The sequence below is a fragment of the Labrus bergylta genome, chromosome 16 (genome assembly GCF_963930695.1).
Source record: "Labrus bergylta chromosome 16, fLabBer1.1, whole genome shotgun sequence".
Lineage (NCBI taxonomy): Eukaryota > Metazoa > Chordata > Actinopteri > Labriformes > Labridae > Labrus > Labrus bergylta.
Window position 1 is genome coordinate 2,088,376 of NC_089210.1, and position 24,098 is coordinate 2,112,473.

General features: G+C 46.5%; 1 protein-coding gene and 1 pseudogene across 1 annotated transcript; one reads left to right on the top strand and one right to left on the bottom strand.

The window, feature by feature from the left end:
- LOC136183036 (RNA-binding protein 25-like) overlaps window positions 1-1,501 on the bottom strand; it is a 5,290-nt pseudogene extending 3,789 nt beyond the window's left edge.
- Window positions 1,502-3,067: 1,566 nt separating this feature from the next.
- On the top strand, window positions 3,068-22,721 carry LOC109999156 (protein TANC2). The gene is made up of 26 exons (XM_065965163.1): window positions 3,068-4,552; window positions 6,751-6,890; window positions 7,132-7,300; window positions 7,383-7,691; window positions 9,724-9,849; window positions 9,932-10,204; window positions 11,656-12,024; window positions 12,134-12,306; window positions 12,468-12,548; window positions 12,924-13,124; window positions 13,726-13,860; window positions 13,981-14,177; window positions 14,400-14,508; window positions 14,902-15,024; window positions 15,225-15,362; window positions 15,450-15,548; window positions 16,157-16,348; window positions 16,446-16,539; window positions 16,863-16,996; window positions 17,111-17,234; window positions 17,939-18,114; window positions 18,257-18,389; window positions 18,497-18,588; window positions 19,117-19,251; window positions 19,396-19,496; window positions 19,898-22,721. Exons 1-26 carry the CDS (start codon window positions 4,276-4,278, stop codon window positions 21,684-21,686), a joined length of 5,889 nt encoding a protein of 1,962 aa, XP_065821235.1. The 5' UTR covers window positions 3,068-4,275; the 3' UTR covers window positions 21,687-22,721.
- Window positions 22,722-24,098: the final 1,377 nt, after the last annotated feature.

Genomic DNA, 24,098 nt, shown 5'->3' on the forward strand with positions numbered 1-24,098 from the left:
CTTTCCTCCTACTCCCCCTCCTCCTCCCCCTCCTCTTCCTCCTCCTCCTCTTCCTCCTACTCCTCCTACTCCTCCTCCCCCTCCCCCTCCTCTTCCTACTCCTCCTCCTCCTCCTCCCCCTCCTCTTCCTCCTCCCCCTCCTCTTCCCCCTCCTCCTCCTACTCCTCCTCCCCCTCTTCCTCCTCCCCCTCCCCCTCCTCCTCCTACTCCTCCTCCCCCTCCTCCTCCTCCCCTCCTCTTCCTCCTCTTCCTCCTCCTCCTCTTTCTCCTCTTCCTCCTACTCCTCCTCCTCCTCCCCCTCCTCTTCTTTCTCCTCCTCCTCCTCCTCTTCCTCCTCCTCCCCCTCCTCCTCCCCCTCCTCTTCCTCCTACTCCTCCTCCTCTTCCTCCCCCCCTCCTCCTCCTCCTCCTCCTCCCCCTCCTCTTCCTCCTCCTCCTCCTCCTCCTCCTCCCCCTCCTCTTCCTCCTCTTCCTCCTCCTCCTCTTTCTCCTCTTCCTCCTACTCCTCCTCCTCCTCCCCCTCCTCTTCTTTCTCCTCCTCCTCCTCCTCTTCCTCCTCCTCCCCCTCCTCCTCCCCTCCTCTTCCTCCTACTCCTCCTCCTCTTCCTCCCCCCCCTCCTCCTCCTCCTCCTCCTCCCCCTCCTCTTCCTCCTCCTCCTCCTCCTCCTCCTCCCCCTCCTCTTCCTCCTCCCCCTCCTCCTCTTCTTCCTCCTCCTCCTCCTCCCCTCCTCTTCCTCCTCCTCCTCCTCCCCCTCCTCTTCCTCCTCCCCCTCCTCCTCCTCCTCCTCCTCTTCTTCCTCCGCCTCCTCCTCCCCCTCCTCTTCCTCCTCCTCCTCCTCCCCCTCCTCTTCCTCCTCCCCCTCCTCCTCCTCCTCCTCCTCCTCTTCCTCCTCCTCCTCCTCCCCCTCCTCTTCCTCCTCCCCCTCCTCTTCCTCCTCCTCCTCTTCTTCCCCCTCCTCTTCCTCCTCCTCCTCTCCTCCTCCCCCTCCTCTTCCTCCTCCTCCTCCTCCTCCTCCCCCTCCTCTTCCTCCTCCTCAGGGTTGACTTGACACACTTCTCTTAAACATTACCATGTGGAGTCTCTTTCTGTTTTCTCTCTGCTGCTCGCTCGCTGTCAAAACAGAAACATGATGAGTGTCGACTTCTCGAGGCTCACAAACACATACAGTACGAGCTCTGCCATGTTTATTTCTCCTCCCCTCTTTAAGTCCTTCTCCTCGTCTTCTACCTCCCCCTTCTCGTCTCACTCCTTCGTCAGTGACCTTGTATTTAGTGCAAATTGGATAAGGACCTGACTTATTGATTATAATAAACAGCAGCTGAGAAGCTGAAAGCTGCAGTTCATCGAGTGGCTACTTTCAGGCTGGTGCCAAAAGTGAGTCGTTCAGATTTGAACATCTTTAAAGAAAACAGTGTTGTTCTATTGTTCATGATAACCGGGCTTATTTTAATATCATACAACAATTCATGTTGTATTCTTGTCCTCACCGCAATTTCACCATCGTCCATGCACGCTGCATTCCTTCAACGCCACAGTTTGGCTCCGTCCGACACTGTGCGCCCCGGCCCCACTGGGTTTAGTTTCTGGAGCGTGGGAGCAGCCATGAGCAGCTGTACACACATCACAGGTGAACTACAAGATCACAGGTGAACTACAAGATCACAGGAGAACTACAAGATCACAGCAGAACTACAAGAGCGCAGGAGAACTACAAGATCTCAGGAGAACTACAAGATCACATGAGAACTACAAGATCACAGGAGAACTACAAGATCACAGGAGAACTACAAGATCACATGAGAACTACAAGATCACAGGAGGACTACAAGATCGTAGGAAAACTACAAGATCACAGGAGAACTACAAGATCACAGGAGGACTACAAGATCGCAGGAGAACTACAAGATCACAGCAGAACTACAAGATCGTAGGAAAACTACAAGATCGCAGGAGAACTACAAGATCACAGCAGAACTACAAGATCGTAGGAAAACTACAAGATCGCAGGAGAACTACAAGATCACATGAGAACTACAAGATCACATGAGAACTACAAGATCACAGGAGGACTACAAGATCGTAGGAAAACTACAAGATCACAGGAAAACTACAAGATCACAGGAGAACTACAAGATCACAGGAGGACTACAAGATCACATGAGAACTACAAGATCGCAGGAAAACTACAAGATCACAGGAGAACTACAAGATCACAGGAGGACTACAAGATCACAGGAGGACTACAAGATCACAGGAGAACTACAAGATCACAGGAGAACTACGAGATCACAGGAGAACTACGAGATCACAGGAGAACTACAAGATCACATGAGAATGAAGAAAAGAAACATGCAAACAACATGTTGTTGGGAGGACGATTTGATGTTCATTCGGCGCCTATCGTGAGGTTGATAAAAGTGATGGAAAATAAGATTGTGAGTCTGTATGTTGTGTTTTATTTTGAAATTGACCGGATGCTCTGTGCGTTTCCTTTTCCGACTTCCTGTCCAGGTCAATCTATTCTGTCCAGCTTGCAGCATGCTCCATTGAAAATAGACTCGTTGGAGTATTTGAAACGGAGCCGAGCGTAGTGGCGCTGCTGGCACGCATTAGAGACAGACGGCGGCGCATGATGTGGAAGCGGGAGCATTGACTTGAGTGACGGCTAACGGTGGACTATTTGGAAATTGGCAGTTAAAGTCATCCATACTTGAACATCGTGCTCTTCTCCAATGAAGAACATTTAGCCTCAGCCTGTAGTCGTCATGGTAACAGTTGAATACACATACTCTACATGCTAACAGTTAGCAAACGACGGTCTGAAGACATTCGCTGAGTCACATTTGCTCTGTAACATTTCTGTAGCTTGTCAGTCGACTTGGTTCTTTATCTTCTCACAAACTATGAGTGTTTTAGGACGCTGCAGTTGCACACAGACGCCTTCGGTCGGTGCCAAAGAGCACCAAACCAAAGTCCTTCATGTTGTTATTTGTTATTGTTTAAGAGATGTCCACCAGTATGGTTCTGTACTTTGGTCTCATGGTCTCTTTCTCTTCTTTTTTTACTGATGTTTCAATTCAGCTTTTTATGTTTGTTCTTTTCTTTCCACATTTTTCACATTTTATGGCTTAAGTGGATTACAGTTTTCCTTCTGCTCTGTGATTTGCGGTCAGACGCTCTTCTGTTCTTGGAAGAAGAAAGAGAGAAAAAAAAAAGAAGAGGGTTTCACTTTAATTGCAGCTTTTTAAGAGTTCTTAAGTCTTTCTCTCTCCGCCTCTGTTCTCGTCAAGTAGAAGAAAGAAGACCGAACTGTTTCTCCAAACTTCCCCTCGACGTGTAACAGATTACCCTCTGCGTTCAGTTCCTCCTGCAGTCCTCTCTCTCTCTCTCTCTCTCTCTCTCTCTCTCTCTCTCTCTCTCTCTCTCTCTCCTGCCGTGTGTGTGTGTGTGTGTTTTGGGTTGGAGGAGGAGGGAGCTTTTGATTTTCGGTGCAGTCAGACGAGGGGAGGTCGTCTTTCAGTCCAGATATGGAGGCTCCGCTCTTGAGAGAAAAAAACTCTTCTTACACTTTGAGCCTTGACGTCTTTTTCTCCTCCACCGCAGAGGAAATAATCTGAAGCAGGATTTCAACTTTCCACCTCCTGCTCCTGCTTCAGTTTGCTCTCTTTTGTGTGTGTGTGTGTGTGTGTGTGTGTGTGTGTGTGGTTTCGGCGGGGCTCTACCTGTGAATGAGAAAGGATTGCAATCTTTTGGAAAAGAAGACAACAAACCAATGGATTACGGCCAAAAGCATCTGGATCCTGGTTTCACATTTCAAATGCGCTGCAACTTTTTTCTGCACCAATGAGGAGCTTCACTTTGACCATAACTTTCAACTTTCACCATCCTGCGTGTTAAAGCAGCTTTCTGCTTGACTTGTGTTTTTTTTCTTCTCCTTTCCTGGAGAGTCTCGTCCTTCACTTATCTCTATCTTTCCGCCTCGTTCATCTCCCTCTCTCCTTTGTGCTCTCTGGAGAAGAAGAAGGAGGAGCTCAGGACCAAAAAGATACAGACTGGACGGTGACGTCATCGTGTGTTTTTTAACATTTCTGCAAGAAAGTTCTTATGAAGAGGACGAACAAAAGCAGCAGTCAACCCAGTATCTACGCTCTCATTCATCCACGTAGCTCTTGGTGTTGGTTAGCATTAGCGGCTCCTGTGAGTTGTTGAGTCCGCCCCCCCCTGCATGGAACCACTCTGAACCAATCACAATCAGATTTCATGGTCAACTGAGCGATGGACTGCACGGCGGCTATTTTGAAAGCGTGTGCCAGCTCCAGGAGCAAACTCTGTCGGCTCGGGCGGCCCCCCTCCTCGCGTCGGCCGTGGAGACCGGCGGGACGCTGCAGATGTGGCAGAGGGGTGATGGCGGCGGCGGGGGTGGTGAACGGCGCGTCCTCCCTGCTGCAGTGTTTGCTGTTTTACACCTGCTGCTGTCGGTCCCCCGAGGATAACTCGGAGCTGTGTCGGGAGTGGACCGATGAAGGAGGACGAGGAAGAAATGAAGAGCGAGGTGAGAGAGAAGATCTCTCCAGATGTGGATTCAAACTGACTTTGTTACTGTCAGATTTTCTTTATAAAATGTGCTTCGTGTTGTTTTATTTCAGGAGCGAAAGATTTCTGATGCAACAAGAAAGAAATACATTATCATTAAGAAACAAACAGATGAAACTTTCAATCTGCTCGCTCCAAAATGACAACTCTCTTCATCCCAGAGGAACAATTGAGTTTTAAGTTTCTGAAATTAGAACAAGACAAAGGAAAGACAAACAACCCGAGCACCGTTTATTCTGGTAAATGACAAACCAAATGTTAGGAAAGGAACCACAAACATCTTCAAAAAGATGTTTCTGAGGGCGTAGGGAAGTCTGTAGGGACTTGGGTTGGGAACCGGTTCAAGTCTCGATGCGAATCAAAATATGGAAGTTGTTCTGGTAGCCTGAGAGTTGACAGGGCCCTTCCTGAGTTCTGCCGAGGAACCCTTGACCAAGACCCCGCTGCCTGTGTAGCAGCCCGATTCTGACATCTCTCCACTAATCCATGTCCACAGGTCCTGTTTGTGCACGAGTGTGTGAGAAGCTAAACTAGCTTTTGTTTACAAACTCAGCTGTGGGCGGAGAGCTAAAGGACTGCTAGTTCTGATTTCCTTTTCCCTAAACTTTCTTTGGAGACAGAAATACAAAACTCCTGTTAGCTAGCAGCTGCCTGCCGTCTGTAGCTACAATTAGCAGAGGTTTTCCTTTCTGTTATCACTTCTCATTTTCCAGTAGTGATGCTAAAGCAATCTCATGTGGTGGACTCTGAAGCTTCAGTGTTTATCCAGCTCTGCATGGGTCTGTAAACCTTTCTGTGTTCTAACCTCTCTCCATTTTTCAAAAGCATCTCCAATATTGATCCTAGTTTTGAGCACGTTTCTGCTCGTGGAGCTTATTAGAAACATGCAGAGGCTTTTTAGGTCGGGTACAATCACTTCTATCTGAACCACTTCTCTTGACCGCTTCCATCACTGCAACACCTGTTGACCTGATAACTGCTCTCATATCTGACAAACCGAGGGGCATCCAAAACGGCCTTAAAAGCGCCTGCCTTCTCTGGTCCAAACAAATCCAGAGCATTCAGGAGCAGAATCTAAAGTTAGAAGGAGGACATACTGGCTGCTGCATTGTTGTCAGAGAAGCCAGCACTTCAACATTGCACACTTTCCTTAATGATCAGAGAGTAAGATACCTTTATCATCTCACTCTCTACACATCTCACTGATTGATCCTTTAATGTAACTGGTGGATTGTTCAATAAAAGAAAGCAGAGAAGAAGGAGAGGAGAAAGGATGAAAGGAAGGGAATGGAGGAACGCTTGGTTAAACTGGGAAGGGTTGGACCAATCAGAACATCGCAGGACTGGAAACGTTCTGTATCTGATCTTTCCATTTTATTTTTCTTCTGCTAAAAACGACTTGCACACCCTATCATTGAGCGACCGCATACACATGCAAGTGTGTGTGTGCATATGTGTTGGTTTTATGTTCTGTGTGTGCGTGTGTGCGTGTGTGTGTGTGTGTGTGTGTGTATGTGTGTGTGCGATGCTCCTCTGGTATTTAGCCCAACAGTCAGCAATTTATAGCTGTAATTATAGCCTGCAGGAGAAAGAGACGCAGACTATGAGCTTTCCTGCTGGGGCTTACAGTTCAGTGTGTCTTTCCAGTACGTGTGTGTGTGTGTGTGTGTGTGTGTGTGTGTGTGTGTGTGTGTGTGTGTGTGTTATACTCTCAGCATATCTAAGTGATAAAAGTTTGCATAAGAAGATGAAGTTTAATTTCAAGTGTTCCCCACAATTTGCTTTCATGTCAGCGTACCAGGTCGCGAGATTTGTGTGTTTTGATTTCTGCTCCGTTCCAGTTTTTGGTTATTTTTTATAACTTTTCTGGTCGGACAAATTCCCTCACATATTACATTCTGATTGAACAGATAACTCCTCTCGCCTGCTTCCAATGCGGACAAAATGTTAACATGAGCAGCTCTCGAGTTCTTTAATCACATCCATCCTGTAAGTGTTCCCAGGTTAGAAAGATGATGTCATCATCATGTTTACACCTGCTGCTCGGGGTTTCTCGTCGTCTCCAGCTGATCCAGGAGCACTGGAGGCCGATGGATGTGTTTTTTTATATGACTAAAGAAAGCCTCGCTAAAATCACCTTCTGTTTCTTCTCTCCAGGCGAGGCGGAGGAATTAGGACCGCCTCCCTCGGTGGACGAGGCGGCTGATGCTCTCATGACGCGGCTTGGCTTCCTGCTGGGGGACAAGGTCGTCGGTGGAGAGGCGGAGTCACATTACCACGCCCAGGATGACGGACAGGTGAAAAATAAATCTATGAGTAGCAGAGAGGGTGGAGGGATCTGAAACCAGATTTCAGAGGTCATTGCGCCTGTAGTGTTCATGTTTCCTTTTATTACGCTGCAGTATTGGATACTCGTTTTGATTGGTCGGTTATGGCGTTCAGACGTCTGATAATTATTTATTTCAGGCTGCTGCTTTGAAGACGGTCACAGACGCCACGGCCCGGTTCTCTCCTCTAATCTTTTTTTGTCTCCCACAGAGGATCTCTCCGTCCTCCAGTCTGGCCAGTAGCAGCACCTCTCCCTGCTCCACTCTGCCGCCCCCTGCTGGAGGGGAGGGCAACAACAACAACAAGCACGCCTCCTCTTTCCACGCCTCCGTCACCTCGCCCTCCTCCACGCTGGAGAGCAGAGACAGCGGCATCATCGGTACAATTTTTTTTTTTTAATGAAGATTCTTTGAAAACAAACTTTTTATATCATCTCTTTCTCGTTCTTCTTTTTTTTAAAGCCACGTTGACCAGCTACTCTGCTGAGTCTGCAGCAGAGCGGGAGGACGGCGCCAAATACCCCGGGGAGGGTTACCATGGCAGCAGCCTGAACCTGTGGCAGCAGGGGGGGCGGCCCGTGGTCTCCTCGAACTCCTCGTCATGCATGACGGCGGGAAGAGTGAACGACGGCTTCCTCTACCGGGCGGAGGAAAGCATGTCCGCCTCCACCTACAGCCTCAACAAACTCCACCCGACCCGAGGCCCCGGCTCGTCGGGCTCCACCCACTCCATCCCGCTCTACCTTATGCCCCGCCCTAACTCAGTGGCCGGTAAGATGACGTGTGTCTGTCCACACACTGTTTCCTGTGAGGAAGGAAAACACATTATTCTCCCTCAAATCCAGAGATAGAGAGCCAACAAAGCCACAAAAATCACAGATTGTGTCGACGCTGGGTTTTAAATCAGAGCTGCAGAACCGCAAAGACACAGAGGAGGGGATTCTTTCTGTATCACATTTCAAATAACTTCACATACGACATCAAAAGCATCATGACGAGGAGAGAAAAATCACTCAAACAAAAGAGTGACAGTGCAGAGTTAAATCTAAAACGCGGCTGTAACTCTTCAGTCAGCGATAATCAAATAACTTCTGAACATGCTCCCATCTCGTCCTCCCTTTCCTCTTGTCCTCTCCGCTCCTCATAAAAACTTTAAAAAAAACAAAAGCTTTTTTGAGGAGGAAGGAAGTGACATGTATGACGTCTCTTTAAACACACACACACACACACACACACACACACACACAGGATACGAGACACAGAGAGAGAGCGCGGGGGTGAGGACTGTTACTGGACTGAATTCGATCACACTCTCGGTAGGTTTTTTGTCCGTTTTTGTTTGTTTGTGTTTCAGTGGGAGGTCATTGTTGGGATGACTCCAAAGTTTCCGAGGTGTATCAGAGCTGCGGAGGTTTTCAGAGTAGGTTGGAGGCGGCTATAGTGGAAGTGAAGTGAGCGCGCTGTAGCCATGATATCCTACAAATCCTGTTTGTTCCTCCTACCCACACTTACTATAAATAACACAAGAAGTTTGAAGACTTTTTAAACTTTTTCATCTCTAATCTGAGTTCCTCCTGTGACACTATGTTTGGGTTTTGTTGGTGGTTGTGTTTACTCTTCATATCGGCTTCTTTCTTGTCTTCATGCTGTGATTCATACAGGTTGTGTGTGTGGTTGTGGAGTTAATCAATACTCAGGGAAGTTAAGGTTTCAGGGTCACATTAGTATAATGTGTTGTTTTAAGAAATCAAAAGAATTTAGGAAGTCAAACTTAAGAGAAGGACTGAGGTCACAGCTGCAGTGCCAACAGGAGACATCAGGGGGAGACAGCAGGGGGAGACATCAGGGGGAGACACCAGGGGCGGGGGGAGATGTTGGGGGCGCTAGTGTTAAGTGTGTGTGCCTCATGTACAGAGGCAGTGTGTGTGTGTGTGTGTGTGTGTGTGTGTGTGTATTTAGCCTGTAGCTAAATCCTGTTGTTTCATTTCCTTAACGACTTTGTTGAATAAACAATGTTGCCCACCATGTCGGGTTTGACTTCTTTAGTCTCTGAAGAAAACTCATTTCAGTATTCTCTCTCTCTCTCTCTCTCTCTCCCTCTCTCTCTCTCTTTCTCTCTGTTTCTCTCTCTCTCTTTCTCTCTGTTTCTCTCTCTCTCTCTCCCCCCTCTCTCTCTCTCTCTCTCTCTCTCTCTCTTTCTCTCTGTTTCTCTCTCTCTCCCCCCCTCTCTCTGTCTCTCTCTCTCTCCCCCCTCTCTCTGTCTCTCTGTCTCTCTCTCTCTCTCTCTCTCTCTGTTTCTCTCTGTATCTCTCTCTCTCTCTCCCCCCCTCTCTCTGTCTCTCTCTCTCTTTCTCTCTGTTTCTCTCTCTCTCTCTGTCTCTCTCTCTCTCCCTCTCTCTCTCTGTCTCTCTCTCTCTCCCTCTCTCTCTCTGTTTCTCTCTCTCTCTCTCTCTCTCTCTTTCTTTCTCTCTCCCTCTCTCTCTCTTTCTCTCTCTCTCTGTCTCTCTCTCTCTCCCTCCCTCTCTCTGTCTCTCTCTTTCTCTCTCTCCCCCACTCTCTCTCGCTCTCTCTCTCTTTCTCTCTCTCCCCCCTCTCTCACTCTCTCCCTCTGTCTCTCTCTCTCTCTCTCTCTCCCCCTCTCTCACTCCTCTCTCTCGCTCTATCTCTCTCTCTCTCTCTGTCTCTCCTCTCTCTCTCGCTCTCTCTATCTCTCTCTCTCTTTCTCTCTCTCTCTCTCTCTGTCTCTCTCTCTCTCTCCCCCCTCTCTCTCTCTCCCTCCCTCTCCCTGTCTCTCTCTCTCTAGCCACCTGTTCTGCTCACCTGGAGGATCTATCTTACCTGGATGAGCAGCAGAGACACCTCCCTTTGAGGACGTCCCTCAGAATGCCCAGACAGAACTCTGGGAGTCGTAGTCAACAGGACCATCGAGGTAATCACACAAACACACACGTGTTCATTTACAAACACGATTATTAACAAGAGAACTTAAAATCCTTGTTTTTCTTCTTCAGTTCGCTTCACCCCCTCTCTCAACCTGAAGCCGCTCCACTTTGAGGTTCCCGGTCTCTCGTCCGATTGGCTGTTCACAGGCAGGGAGTGGCTCTTCCAGGAAGTGGACGCTTGTCTCCGGAGCGATGACCCAGTGTCCAGTCGGGGTGTGGTGATCGTCGGAAACATGGGCTTTGGAAAGACCGCCATCATCGCTCGTCTGGTGGCGCTCAGCTGCCACGGAAAACGAATGTTTCCCACTGTTAGTGACCAAACGGCGGCGGCAGCGGCTAAGAGTAAGCAGACAAACTTTACATTAGTGAGGAGACGGTTTAATGTGTGCAGGATCGGGTCTAACCCTCTTGCACCAAGAGTTTCCTCTTCATCTGGTCATCATTTTGTCTGTTTGTGCATATGGAACACATTTTTTGTAAGAAAGTCTCTTGACACATTGTGGAACGCACATTTTATTTTTTTTAGCAGATCAATAGAACACTGAAACATGTTTACGACCCTCTGAAGTCACTAAGGACAAAAATGTCCACTTCCAAAAAACTGCTATAAAAATAGAACAGATTGATATTTTTTTCTACTTTTTTCTGCATATATCTGTTTGATTACATGATTCTGGCATTTAAAGGGTTAAATTCCTGATAATTATTCAATATTTGACAGTTTCTTTTGTAAAGTGGACATTTTCGCCCTCCAATGTCCAAACAGGGAACTACATTTTAAATCTGATGCTACACAAAAACTAACAATGCATCAAAGTCAATATTTTGGATAATCTTTGACATATCCAAGACTGATTTGAAAAAAAATCCCCCAGCCACCAAATATTTGTTTTATGGAAAATAACTCATTTTTGTGGGGTTTTTTCATAAATAACAACAGTGACATCAAGTAATCAAACTGGCATTTATAGGGTTAAATTCCTCAAAATGATTGAATGTTTGGTAGTTTTGAGCAGGGCTGGAGTTGTTTAAGAGATTTATGCAGAAAAAAATAGAAAAAAATATCAATCTGTTCTATTTTTATAGCAGTTTTTTGGAAGTGGGCATGTTTGTCCTTAGCGACTTAAGAGGGTCGTAAATGAAACTGATGCCTGAGGGGGCAGGGCCAAAAAAGCATCTCCTCGAGTGTGGGTTCATGTCTTTAACATAAGGAGAACCAGTCTCTCCATGTTTTATTGTTTTCTTAGTTTTATACAGTTACCCCCCCTCACTTGTCCGGCGCTTTAGGGGAACAAAATAAATTGTTGGCAGGAGCTAAATTCACATTCTTAGAAAAAGGACCCCCTGTTGAGGACGACCCGAGGAGACAGCTGAGTCATCATGTACAGCCCAACAAATCAACCAGACTCAAAAAAACAGCCAAACGCAGGAAAATCCCATGACATCACAGAGTGGAAAGCAACAGATTTAAAAAAAGATGGAGGAAGATAGAAATGGTTTCCAGATCTTTGGAAATTGTCAGTTAATGTGTTTTGTGTCTGTGTTCCTTCTTATTTCTGAGGAAGTGAAGACTGAATTGTCAGATTTGTTTTATGTTTTCATTCATTCATCCAGACATTTATTGTATGCTTTTTTGAGTAAGGGGGCGGGCAAAACAAGATTTATTCTTCTCCCTGCTCTTTTCCGTACATGGGATAAAGTGTGAATCGTTTTTTCTTTTTTTTCTGTTGTGTTTTGACATGTACGGAACAAATAAAAAAAAAAAATTAAATCTGAAACGTTTCTCCCTTCAGGTGTGGATGCCATTTCTTTCTCTCATGATTCCTTGGGGAGAGGGGGAGGAGGGGATGAAGGAGGAGGAGGGAGCTGTCCAGGGACTCCAGAGACGAGGAGGAGACAAGAGGAGGCGCTGAGGAGGCTCGCTGCACAGGTGGTCTCGTATCACATCTGTCAGGCCGATAACTGTCACACCTGTCTGGTCCCCGAGTTTGTCTACAACATGGCGGCGATGCTGAGCGAGGCTCCTCAGCTGGCGGCGTTCCGAGAGCTGCTGCACCAGTCTCCACAGCTGCAGAGCACGCTCAGTCTGCGCTCCTGCATCCAGGATCCACACGCTGCCCTGCAGAGAGGAATACTGGAGCCGCTGGACGCTCTCTACAGAGGTACGAGAACGGACTTTAAAGAAGCTTAAAGTTTAGAAATCAACACGGTGGTATTTGTTTGTGTTGCCAGTGACTTTCCTCATTGGTTGGGTGTTGTCTTGTTTTCCAGAGAGGAAGTTGCACGTGGAGGGGGCGGGGCTTATTGTACTGATTGACGGGCTGAACGAGGCGGAGTTCCACCGGCCGGACTACGGCAACACACTGACGTCTTTCCTGACGCAAAATGTTCAGAAATTTCCTTCCTGGTTGAAGATCATTACGACAGTGAGGACCGGTCAACAGGTAACACACACACACACACACACACACACACACACACACACACACACACACACACACACACACACACACACACACACACACTGAACCAGACACCTTACCTCTGGATTGTAGGATGTAGGTTTGATGTGTCACGTGGTGTAACTGCACTTTTTCTCAAACAGGACATCACTGGGTCTTTACCTTTCCACCGCATCTCTCTGGACACGATGGAAGAGAACAACGCCATAGACAAAGATCTGCAGGTAACGAGCCCACAGTCTGTTTTATGTCAATTCAATTCAATTCAAATAGTTCTGTTGGCATGAATGTGTAAAATATATTGCCAAAGCATATAATAACAAATTATACAATAATAATAATTAATTAATAATTAGCAATTAAATATTTTAACAATGAAAAAAAAAAAATAATAAAAAAAATAAACAGTAAATAAATAAATAAAAAATGATTAAAAAAAATAAATAATAATAATAATAAAAATAATAATAATTAAAAAAGAAAAATGAAAAAAAATAAGTGTAATTTATTATTTTATAGTGTTTGTTATAGTGTTTTTCTGTCTCTCTCTCTTTATCCACCCGTCTGTATTTACAGCATCTCTTTGTTTTCCTCCTCAGGGGTATCTGATGCATCGTATCCACAGCAGTGCAGAAATCCAGAGCAACGTGTCGCTGAGCAATGGCCGCCTTGACAACATGGCTCTGGCCAAACTCATCAGCCACCTGAAGAGTTTGAGCAAAGGCTCATACCTGTACCTGAAACTGACTCTGGACCTGATAGAGAGAGGATACCTGGTCCTGAAGAGCTCCAGCTTTAAGGTGAGGGAGATTACCTCTTTAACCAGTGTAAATAAGTGTCAGAGCTCCTCTAAACATGTGTGTGAAGTTTCTTGTTCTAAATCCACTCTGATCCTGTATTTGATCATGTCTATAAACCCCTCTATTTCAGCCCTGCTCAGAATAGGCTGTTTCTCTGTCTGTACCTTTAAATATGTAAATGAGCGGTGTCTGACCACGCCCCCTCTCTGGAAGGACTTGGGTGTACTCGGTGCTTTCTCGCTCCATGTCCTATTGTTTACGGTGAGAAGGCAGACTCAGAGGGCAGAATAAACACCTAGCTGTGGGAGTGTCACCCACCTGGGGGAGGGGCTACTGCCCTTTGTGATGTCATGAAGGGAGAATCTCCAAACGGCCTGTTTGAGCACACATTTTCTGAAAAGAGGAGCAGGCAGAAGACGGAGAGGATGGACTTTTCTCATCATTTGTAGACAGACTAGAGACACATGTTAGAGTTCGAGAAAGATGAAGAGGATTTTACATCATGACCTTTAAAGTGTTTAAAGTCTTTTTTTTGGTGGCTGCGTATGAATCTCGAATCTTCAGTTTAATGTTTATTTCATATTTGTGTGTTTGTTTGTAGGTGGTTCCTGTGAGTCTAGCAGAAGTCTACCTGCTACAGCTGAACATCAGATTTCCCACCCAGTCGTCTTTCCACAGAGTCCAGCCGCTGCTCAACGTCGCCGTGGCGTCACTGCATCCTCTGACGGACCAGCAGGTACTGTCTTTGTGTTTATGTGTGTTTAAATATCACCTTCAGAATGACCTCCGACCACACTACATTTGTATCCAACACCATCATCTAGGAAGTAACGTAATGTCTTGTTTCTTTTTAAAGATGTTTGAGGTGGTGAACGCCGGCGCTCTCACAGGTGCCGCTCTGCCCTGGGGGGAGTTCGTGCAGCGTCTGGATCAGCTCTCGTCCTTCCTGCTGCGGCGGAGCGACGACACCTGGATGATAAATCACGCCTCCTTCAGGGAGTGGCTGGTGTGGAGGGAGGACGGGCAGGAAGACAGGTTCCTCTGCGACCCCAGGTAAGCTGACGGGGAGTGAGACAGGCCGAGACAGAGAAAGGAAAACGGCCTTTGGAGACATACACAAAAAGTGTCATCACAGCGTCCGACTCTGTTGGTTCAATCGCCATCTTGGATAAACTGTAAACACACACTGACTTTGATTTAGTTGGGCTGTTTCTTGGAGTTAATGTGTTAAAAGTGGCTGAAGAGAGATTTAACTTCAGTGTCTGTTTTCTGCAGGAGTGGTCACACTCTGCTGGCCTTCTGGCTCTGCAGACAGGACGGGAAGCTGAACAAGCAGCAGACGCTGGAGCTCGGACATCACATCCTGAAGGCTCACATCTACAAGGTGAGCAGCTAACACACACACACACACACACACACAGAGTCTTCAAGTTCCTCTGGATCTTAAAAATATTCCGAGCTAATCTCCTTCTCTACATTTAAGTTGATCTATTCTGCTGATCCCACTGAACAAAGTTTTAGCTCATGAGGTAAACATATGTTGGAGTAATCCCAGGATAAGTCTGCAGAGGGCGCTAACCGCTTCTCCCAGCATTGGAGAGCAGCCCTCCCCTGGCAGCCCTCCCCTGGCAGCCCTCCCCTGGCAGCCCTGCAGCGTTCTGCCCCCGATCCAGTGACACTGAATGACTCACTCTTTCAGTCTCAGTTCATGATCACATATTGTGAGTCAATAACAAATTGACTGGTTATGTGTAAATGTTTACTTGTGTGTTTCCAGGGTCTGAGTAAGAAGCTTGGGGTTTCCTCCTCAGTTCTGCAGGGGCTGTGGCTCTCCTACAGCACAGGGAGCCTGAGCTCGACTCTCTCGTCTCTCCGCAACCTCTACACCCCAAACATCAAGGTGACGTGCGCTGCAGGATTAAATCCACACACACACACACACACACACACACACACACACACACACACACACACACACACACACACACACACACACACACACACACACACACACACACACACACACACACACACACACACACACACACACACACACACACTTACAGGTCCAACTGTAACCGTTCTCCCTTACCTGTGCAGGTGAGCAGGTTGCTGATTATGGGCGGGGCTGAAGTGGATTTCCGTTGTGATGTCCTCAATAGCGCCCCCCTGCTGTGTGTGCACGCTCACCTGGGACACACTGACGCCTTGGTTCTGCTGCTCGACCACGGAGCTCAGGTATGTATTTCTTAGTCTTTTAATTTTTTGGTGTCGTTCATATTTTTTAAGACCGACGTCACACAGGCACGTCCGTTGTGTTTCCAGGTGGGTGCTCAGTCACATGACGGTATAACAGCGCTGGGATTCGCCGCAGCAGCCGGACATCTGGAGATCGTCAGCCTGCTGAGTCAGCGTGGCGCTAAGGTACCTGTCTACCTGTCTGCATGTTAGACCCACTCCTACACATCAGGTGTGAGTGTGACACAGGCGTATTGTCGGTTATGAAAGACGCTCTCTACATACAAGTTCTGCGTTCACAAACATTTAAAGTCTTTCTATGTGATTTTTCACCCTTAAATGTAGAAATCAAGTATATCCTCTGAAAATAACTCTGTGAGTCATGACTGTCTACAATGGGTGTAACACCCGAGTCCCACTGTCTGTGATGTTTTCAGAGTTTTCAGAGTCCTATCTTCACTTTGTTTACATCGCCGGGACGGCCGGCTGACTCCTCCCCTCGTGTATAAAAGTTGTTTAATTGAGGGACTAGAGAAAAGAAGAATAACATACTGTACTCACTGCTTAACTGTGTTTCTAGATCACGCTCATTTCAGGTAAATTTACATGCAGTGTGAAGATACGAGCATAATAAAGATCGCTAGCATTAGCATGCTAACACAACAATGCAGCGCGAGTTGTTTTGGTTTCATGCTGGTGCTCAAGGGCGACATCTGCTGGATCAAAAAATCACATAGGAAGACTTTGAATAAGATAAATAAAGTAACTGTAGGAATCTGTCTCTCTGTGTTCAGGTGGGTCATGTCGACAGCTCGGGTCGATGCGTGTTGGTGCACGCGGCGCAGCGCGGACACATCGCGGTGCTGCGCTTCCTGTTGAAGCGTGCAGACTGGAGCTGCACTTCCTGCTGCGGCCAGAGGGGGGCGAGCAGGAGCCAGGCCGTGCAGCAGGCTCTGACTGCAGCAGCGAGCAAGGGCCACACAGAGGTCAAACACACACACCTTCAAACTGACTTAATAAGAAGAAGAGATGTTTCATGTTTTTATTTGTAATATTGAATTATTGTATCATGTGTGTGTGTAGATGGTGTCATACCTCCTGGATCTGCCTGAGGAGGACGATGAGGAAGAGGAGAGACCTGAGATCAACACGCCTGATAGTCTGTGGGGGGAGACAGGTACAAGGAAAACTTAATAACTGTTTAAATTGACTAAAAAGAGTCGACAGAGGGTGTGGACCTGAGGGGAGGGGGGAAGGCTGTCTACATCAAGTGAATGGATAAACGGGCCACCGACAAAAGTCTTGTCATGTTTCTGTAGGTCCAAAACATCCAAAAAATGTGTTAAAGGCTCAAGGAAAATAATTACTTAGAATCAGAGACACAGAAAAGAAAATAACTGATCATGTTTTCGTCTAGTACAGTTTTGGTTTTTGCACTTACACACCTGTCCCCCTGTCTGTCTTTGTGTCTATCTTTGTGTGTGTGTCTGTGTGTTTTAGCTCTGACAGCCGCAGCAGGAGGCGGCCGGCTGTCTCTCTGCAGGCTGTTGTTGGATCAGGAGGCCGACATGAAGCAGGTGAACAGGCGGGGTGTGAATCCGCTCTTCAGCGCTGTGAGAGGCGGACACTGGCAGGTACGCTACAACACACAAACACACACATTCATCACAACATGTTTCATTTGAAAACGGGCTTTAAGTGTGTGTGTGTGTGTGTGTGTGTGTGTGTGTGTGTCTGCGTCTGGTCAGGTGGTGGAGCTGCTGTTGAATCATGGGCTGGATGTGAACATGGTCGACCAGCAAGGACGCACTGCTCTGATGATGGCAGCCTCAGAGGGACATTTGACCACCGCAAAGCTGCTACTGGACCACGGTGACTTTTTATCTGGTTTGAACCTGAATGACAACAAGATCCCCTCACTCTAATGCACACTGACACCTCTCTCTCTCTCCCTCTCTCTCTCTCTCTCTCTCTCTCTCCCTCTCCCTCTCTCTCTCTGTCTCTCTCTCTCTCTCTCTCTCTCTCTCTCTCTCTCTCTCTCTGTCCCTCTCTCTCCCTTTCTCTCCCTCTCTCTCTCTCTCCCTCTCTTTCTCTCTCTTTCTCTCTCTCCCTCTCTTTCTCTCTCTCTCTCTCTCTCTCTCTCTCTTTCTCTCTCTCTATCTCTCTTTCTCTCTCTCTGTCTCTCTTTCTCTCTTTCTCTCTGTCTATCTCTCTTTCTCTCTCTTTCTCTCTCTCCCTCTCTTTCTCTCCCTCTCTTTCTCTCTCTCTCTCTCTCTCTCTCTCTCTCTCTCTCTCTCTGTCTCTCTCTCTCTCTCCCTCTCTTTCTTTCTCGCTCTCTCTCTGTCTCTTTCTCTCTCTCTGTCTCTCTTTCTCTCTCTCTCCCTCTCTTTCTCTCTCTCTCTCTCTCTCTCTCCCTCTCTTTCTCTCTCTTTCTCTCTCTCCCTCTCTCTCCCTCTCTTTCTTTCTCGCTCTCTCTCTCTGTCTCTTTCTCTCTCTCTATCTCTCTTTCTCTCTCTCTGTCTCTCTTTCTCTCTCTCTCTCTCTCTCTCTCTCTCTCCTTTTGTTTTTGTTTCCAGGAGCCTCTCTCGACCACGCCGACAGAGAAGGCTTGACGGCGCTGAGCTGGGCGTGTCTGAAAGGAAAGCTCCAGTTGGTCAGAGAGCTCGTGGAAAGAGGGGCCGCCACGACTCACGCTGACCGGAGCGTTCGGACGCCTCTCGATCTCGCAGCGTTCTGCGGTGACCCGGACGTGGTGCGTAAAACAGACTTGATGTATTCAAGTTTGTCCCTGCCTTCTTTGTGTCCTGCATTTTAGTTGTTTCATTTACATGAATGCCTGACAAAGTCGGAACAACAACTCAGAAACTGGAGAAAACTTTGTGTGTGTGTTGCAGGTGCAGTACCTGGTGGATCACGGTGCTTCAGTGGAACATATGGACTGCAGCGGGATGCGTCCTCTGGACCGAGCGGTCGGCTGCAGAAACACTTCAGCTGTCATTGCTCTGCTCAGGAAGGGAGCCAAAATAGGTAAGGGTGACCGGGTGTCCCGCAAATTAAGACAATAGTTCCTCACGGCTTCTTTGAATAGATTTTTCAGTTGCGTCTGAAAATACATTTTGTTTCTGTTTGTGTAGGTCCTGCAACCTGGGCCATGGCGACCTCTAAACCCGACATCCTGATGGTCCTTCTGAGCAAACTGATGCAAGAGGGAGACAAACTGTACAAGGTAACACACAAGCCAACCTGCATCGCAGAAATCCCACTCATTTAAAAGCTTTAAATGCAATTTTGTGATCCAGCAGATGTCGCCCTTGAGCACCAGCATGAAACCAAAACAACTTGTGCTGCATTGTTGTGTTAGCATGCTAATGCTAGTGATCTTTATTATGCTGGTATCTTCACACTGCATGTAAATTGACCTGAAATGAGCGTGATCTAGAAACACAGTTAAGCAGTGAGTACAGTATGTTATTCTTATTTTCTCTAGTCCCTCAATTAAACAACTTTTATACACGAGGGGAGGAGTCAGCCGGCCGTCCGGGCGATGTAAACAAAGTGAAGATAGGACTCTGAAAACTCTGAAAACATCACAGACAGTGGGACTCGGGTGTTACACCCATTGTAGACAGTCATGAGTCACAGAGTTATTTTCAGACGATACACTTGATTTCTATTATATCTAAGTGTGAAGAATCACATATAAAGACTTCAATGTGATTTTGTAAGTTTATGTGTGTTTTTGTGCCTTTTTTAGCAAGGAAAAGTGAGGGAGGCGGCTCACTCGTATCAGTCAGCTCTGCAGAAGTTCCCAGGAGACGAGTCGAATGCATTAAGACAGCTGAGGGTGTGTGTGCTGCTCAACCTGTCACGCTGCCAACGCAAGATGAACGTAGGTTTCTCCTTCCTGTCCTCCCTTCTACAGATGATAAAGCAGATCCTTTTTTAACCAATCCACATAATTTGGAATCAATGTTCCAAAATATGTATTCTTATTTAATTTCTAAATCATGACTTCTTTTTGATTTGTGTGCAGGATTTTGCCCTTGCCGAGGAGTTTGCTACCAAGGCCCTGGAGCTGAAATCAAAATCCTACGAGGCCTTTTACGCCAGAGCCAGAGCTAAACGCGGCCGCAGGTAACCATAGCAACATGAGGACAAATCATTGAAATCATTTTAAATAAAACATGACACCAACTAGTGACTTTAGGCATGAAGAGTGTTTTAAATCCACGTTTTGTTTTTGCAGGTTTTACATTTTACTCAGTAGCAACATAATATTTATTTTGCCCTTTTGTATTTATAGCCAATATTTAAAATGAATTCAATAATCTTATCCAGTGATGGTTTATCATTATGCTTGTGTGAAGTGGGTGGGCGGTGCCCTAGCGACCTCTTTTGACCAGCCGCTACTGTCACCATGGCTACACACAGTTATCAGCGTTACCAAAGCATGAGAGGAAACGTAGCATAGCAATAGCAAAGAGCATGGAGATCTTCTGAAACCGTGTTTGCTTTTGCTCTCTCTGATCATTCAGACAGTTCCATGCTGCTCTGGAGGATCTCATCGAGGCCAGTCGTCTCTGCCCATCAAACCGGGAGATCCAGCGCCTGCTGTCCAGGGTTAAAGAAGAGTGTCGTCAGGCTGCACAACAACAAGACTCCGCTCCACCTCCAGCACATCATCACGTCTCTAAACCAAATTTTGGCGTCAACGATGTCAGGAGCAGAGACTCAGGCTGTCTGCAGATGCAGGACAGGGATGGACTTACTGAGGAAGAAGGGGAAGAAGAGGATGAGGGGGGTTACAGAGAAGGTGAAGCTCCTCCTCTTTCCTCCTCCATCTCCCCCACTCACCTGTATCGTCACCAACCGAGCTCCAGCTACTCCCCCTCCTCCTCCTCACCCGCTCACCCTGCGCCTCCACCTTCATCCTCATCCTATCACCATTTCAGCACCGCTCCTTCTTTGATGCAGTATGAGGGGTCAACGTCGGAGAATTTGTCAGGACATGGAGGTTTCCACCACTACCCACAGTCCATTTCGTCCCACCACCACTCTGATCTGAACCCCGGGCTGCAGCAGCACCACCAACATCCGTCCAATCTTAGAACCTTCCAAACTCAGAACCCGGGTCAAAGTCAGTGGCTCCAACCAGCGAAAGTCCAGGTTGTCAGAACCAATCAGCCCAGTTCCTCAGCCCACTCCAGTACCATTTTGGGAAGTTCTGCCTACTCCCAATTCAGCCAATTTCCTCAAGAGTTTCCAAAACTAGGGGAGGGAATTTGTCCCAGTAATCCAGATTTCAGGCCAAGCATGCAGGTCCAGGCTAGTCTGAGCTCTGGAGCTCCATTTCCACCAGACAGCATGGATGTTGACTTTGTTTGCCAGACCAGACCTGTGCCGGCTTACGTTAGAGACGGAGGAGGGGACAAGGGGGCGATCAATCGCTTCGTCCAGGCCCATCAGTTCAGCCGATCAAAAGCAGCTTATTACCCCATTGAAGCTACAGAGGCGACATTAGAGCCTCCTGAGAACCTTTTGTCATCTCATGATTATCAGTTCTTTCACCAGGGAGGACTTAGACACCCGGTCAGTACCCACCATATCCCCCCTCCTGCTCCTCCCCCAAAGCCTCTTGTCCACTCGCAGAGTACCAGTGTCCGCTACTCCTCTAGCGGGGTCAATCCTGCTGGTGCGCCGCAGTTCACCACTCCCGGCCAGGGCTTTAGGACTTCAGCCTCCACCCAGCATATGGACTTACCTTCAGATCTGGGTTCTGCGGGGGGGTTTACCGGTTACCATGACGACCTCTTTCTGGTTTCCTCTCCCCAGTCAGAAATGGGAATAGGAGGCGGGACTTACCCTGGAGAGGCCGGACGCTCGTCTAGGAACACTCCTTTTATGGGCATTGTTGACAGAACTGCAAGGGTCCACCAGCAGTTTCCACAACAACCTCCTTCCGGTTCTCCTTCGACTTGTCTCAGCCCGTCTCGTTCCTGGGCGGTGTCTTCAGTGGACACTGTGGTAAGCTCGCCCAGCAAAACCCCCGCCAACCAAGGAGGCCTATGTAAACCCCAGCCGTCCTCCATCGCCTACTACAACCGCAGCAACAACAATGCCCACAATGGTCACCTCCTTTATGACAACCAGCCGGACTACCACGAGATGCAGCCAGGAGGCGGTCAGGTTGCCAGACAGAATCCTTCCTACCTGGATGTGAAGTTGGCTAGAACTCTGCCGGTGATCCATGGTTGCTCGGACAGAAAGAAAGGCCCTACCTCCCCTGTCAAACCAAAAAGACCCTTTGTAGAATCCAATGTATAAGGATTGATTGTCATGGACAACAGGGGGAAAGGGATAAACAAAGAACGTCTAGAGATGGGTGCACTCAAATTCCATGATCTCCAGGCCTGTCAAATTACACTTGAAACACAAGTGTTCCAATGACTTGTAGCCCGTAGAGCGAGTAGTTTGTGCAACTGGTGGATCATATAATGTAGCAGTATGACGGGTGGTTTTTCAACTTGTTGTTCATACGACTGTTCTGTTAGTTCTATGAATGGTAGTTCATACAACTGGTACAGCAGTTTGTACAATTGGGAGTTTGTACGTTGGGGAGTTTGTACGACATGTGTGATGGGCACAATAATTGTTGGGGAATTGGGATAACAGCACATACTATAGGCTCCTCCTTGAAGGCATTCTGATCACAGGGCTGTACGTGGCTTTAAGATCTTGTGTCTTCACATGGAAAGTGATAGCAAAGAAAAAGAGAGACTTTTTTACTTGCCAAATGCTCTCAAAGGTGGGCTTTGTTGCCATGTCGTCAGATTGTAGACAAACATTTCATCAGAAGCATAAATCATCCTTTGGTGCTTAGAGGAGATGAATGAAAGCACAAGTTGAACATAGACATTGTATAGGAGGCATATCGCCTTTTACTGTCCGTTAACTAGTAAGTCACAGAAAAGAAACCAAGAGGACGAGACTAAGGGAATACATACACAAGACAACTTACAAAACAAAATGAAGAGTATAAAGATGTCAAGGAAATCAGAAGTAAACACAAAAGAAGACTCCATCTCCGGCTTACAGTGCATTTAAATATTGAAGTCTGTGAATGTTTATGAAGATTTTCATTTCAAGTTTCAAGTGCTAAAAGTGAAACAATGACTAGAAACTTGTATACAGTTACTGCAAGATCCAGTCTCCAAGACTTGTGCTAGTCGGTGACCTGGTCCCCAAGCCATAGTTTGAAAAACTAGGATGTCATTGAAAAAGCACTGACTTGCTGTATATACAAAAACATGTGATATTTATCTTTGTAAAGTATATCTGTATTAAACTGTATAAATTGGGTTTCTCTTGAAACTGTAGACTCCTTTTTGATTTGTCCATGCGTGTACATGTGGGGCTTTTTCCACACAGAACATTAAAATATTTCTTTGAAGAGACAAAACTGAGACTTTAAATAAAAGTTCAGTTTGGCTTTTTGGGTGAACACCCCTCTTGTTAAAATGCCTTTTCAAGGTTGTGGGTGTTTCTTTTCTTTAAAACAGGGTCATTACTTTTTTCTATAAACTCATTTTATATTATGTAGTCCTTCAAATCCTAGTTTATGCAACCACATGGATCCTAACTGGGTCTTTTAGACTGTTTGCCATGGAGGTGGAGTGATTACATTCCCTACAAGTTGCCGTTAACTCAATAAAAGCCCCATTTGCTGAACACCTTTTAACAAAATTGAATGTCCAACAAAGCTTAAACGATAACTAGGAACAGAATTGCCTGTCAAGCTCTGGGTTTCTCCATATCCTGAAGATGTGTTCATGGAGCTGTGGTAAAAGTTATATATTTTGGAGTCCTAAACCTTCCAACATTATAAACTCTGGAGTAACATGTAAAAAAACCAAAACATTTACTTTATTCAGCATTGTTTTAAAAATTCTGCCGACTCATGCTGCTTATGTTAGCATAATAAGCTTACCCCCAAAAACTGTACCTTTGATTTTTGGCTCATAAATGTAATCACGGAAAGCACAACATTTAATATCCTTCTTATAAGATTCACACAAAAAAGTTGATTGTAAAGAAAGTCAGAGAAGGATTTTCTAACCAGCTAGCGATGATAATGTTAGCTAAATTAGCTTAGAGGAGATGGATTAGCTAAAATAAGCACATTGCCCTAGATTTTTCAGCACAAAACCTTGAATTCAGTCTTCAAGAGCACATCAAAATCAGTTATAGGAATTTCTCATGAAGTCATTTAGCTTAAAACTTTAAAAAGTCAGACGAAAAGTTACCAGATCATGCTGCGTGTGTTAGCTTGTTAAGGTACCTAGCAGTTAATTAGAAAAACAGCTAGCAAACGTTTTTAATTTAGATTTTAAAGAAGAAACCTACTTGTGTTTTCCTGCATTTTTAACAGAGGTCTGAATTTTGTTGTCCCCCCTAACCCCTGGATTTTTAAACTCCATATTAAGCTAGGCTATATAGAGCTTGATAAGCATAGCGACAGAACAATAGCTAACGGGCTAACATCAGTTAAGGTGTTCAGGAAGTGGGGCTTGGCTTTTTTTGAAAATGGATTTTGTGACATTAACTGTTTTTTTTATATATATATAACTTGTTTTTAGGTCTCTGGTTAATTAGCAGCTTGTTTTCAGAGCTCCTGATGCGGATTGATCCGATGACCTCTTGATAGTAACGATCTCCGTGCCCTTATTTCTTACTGCT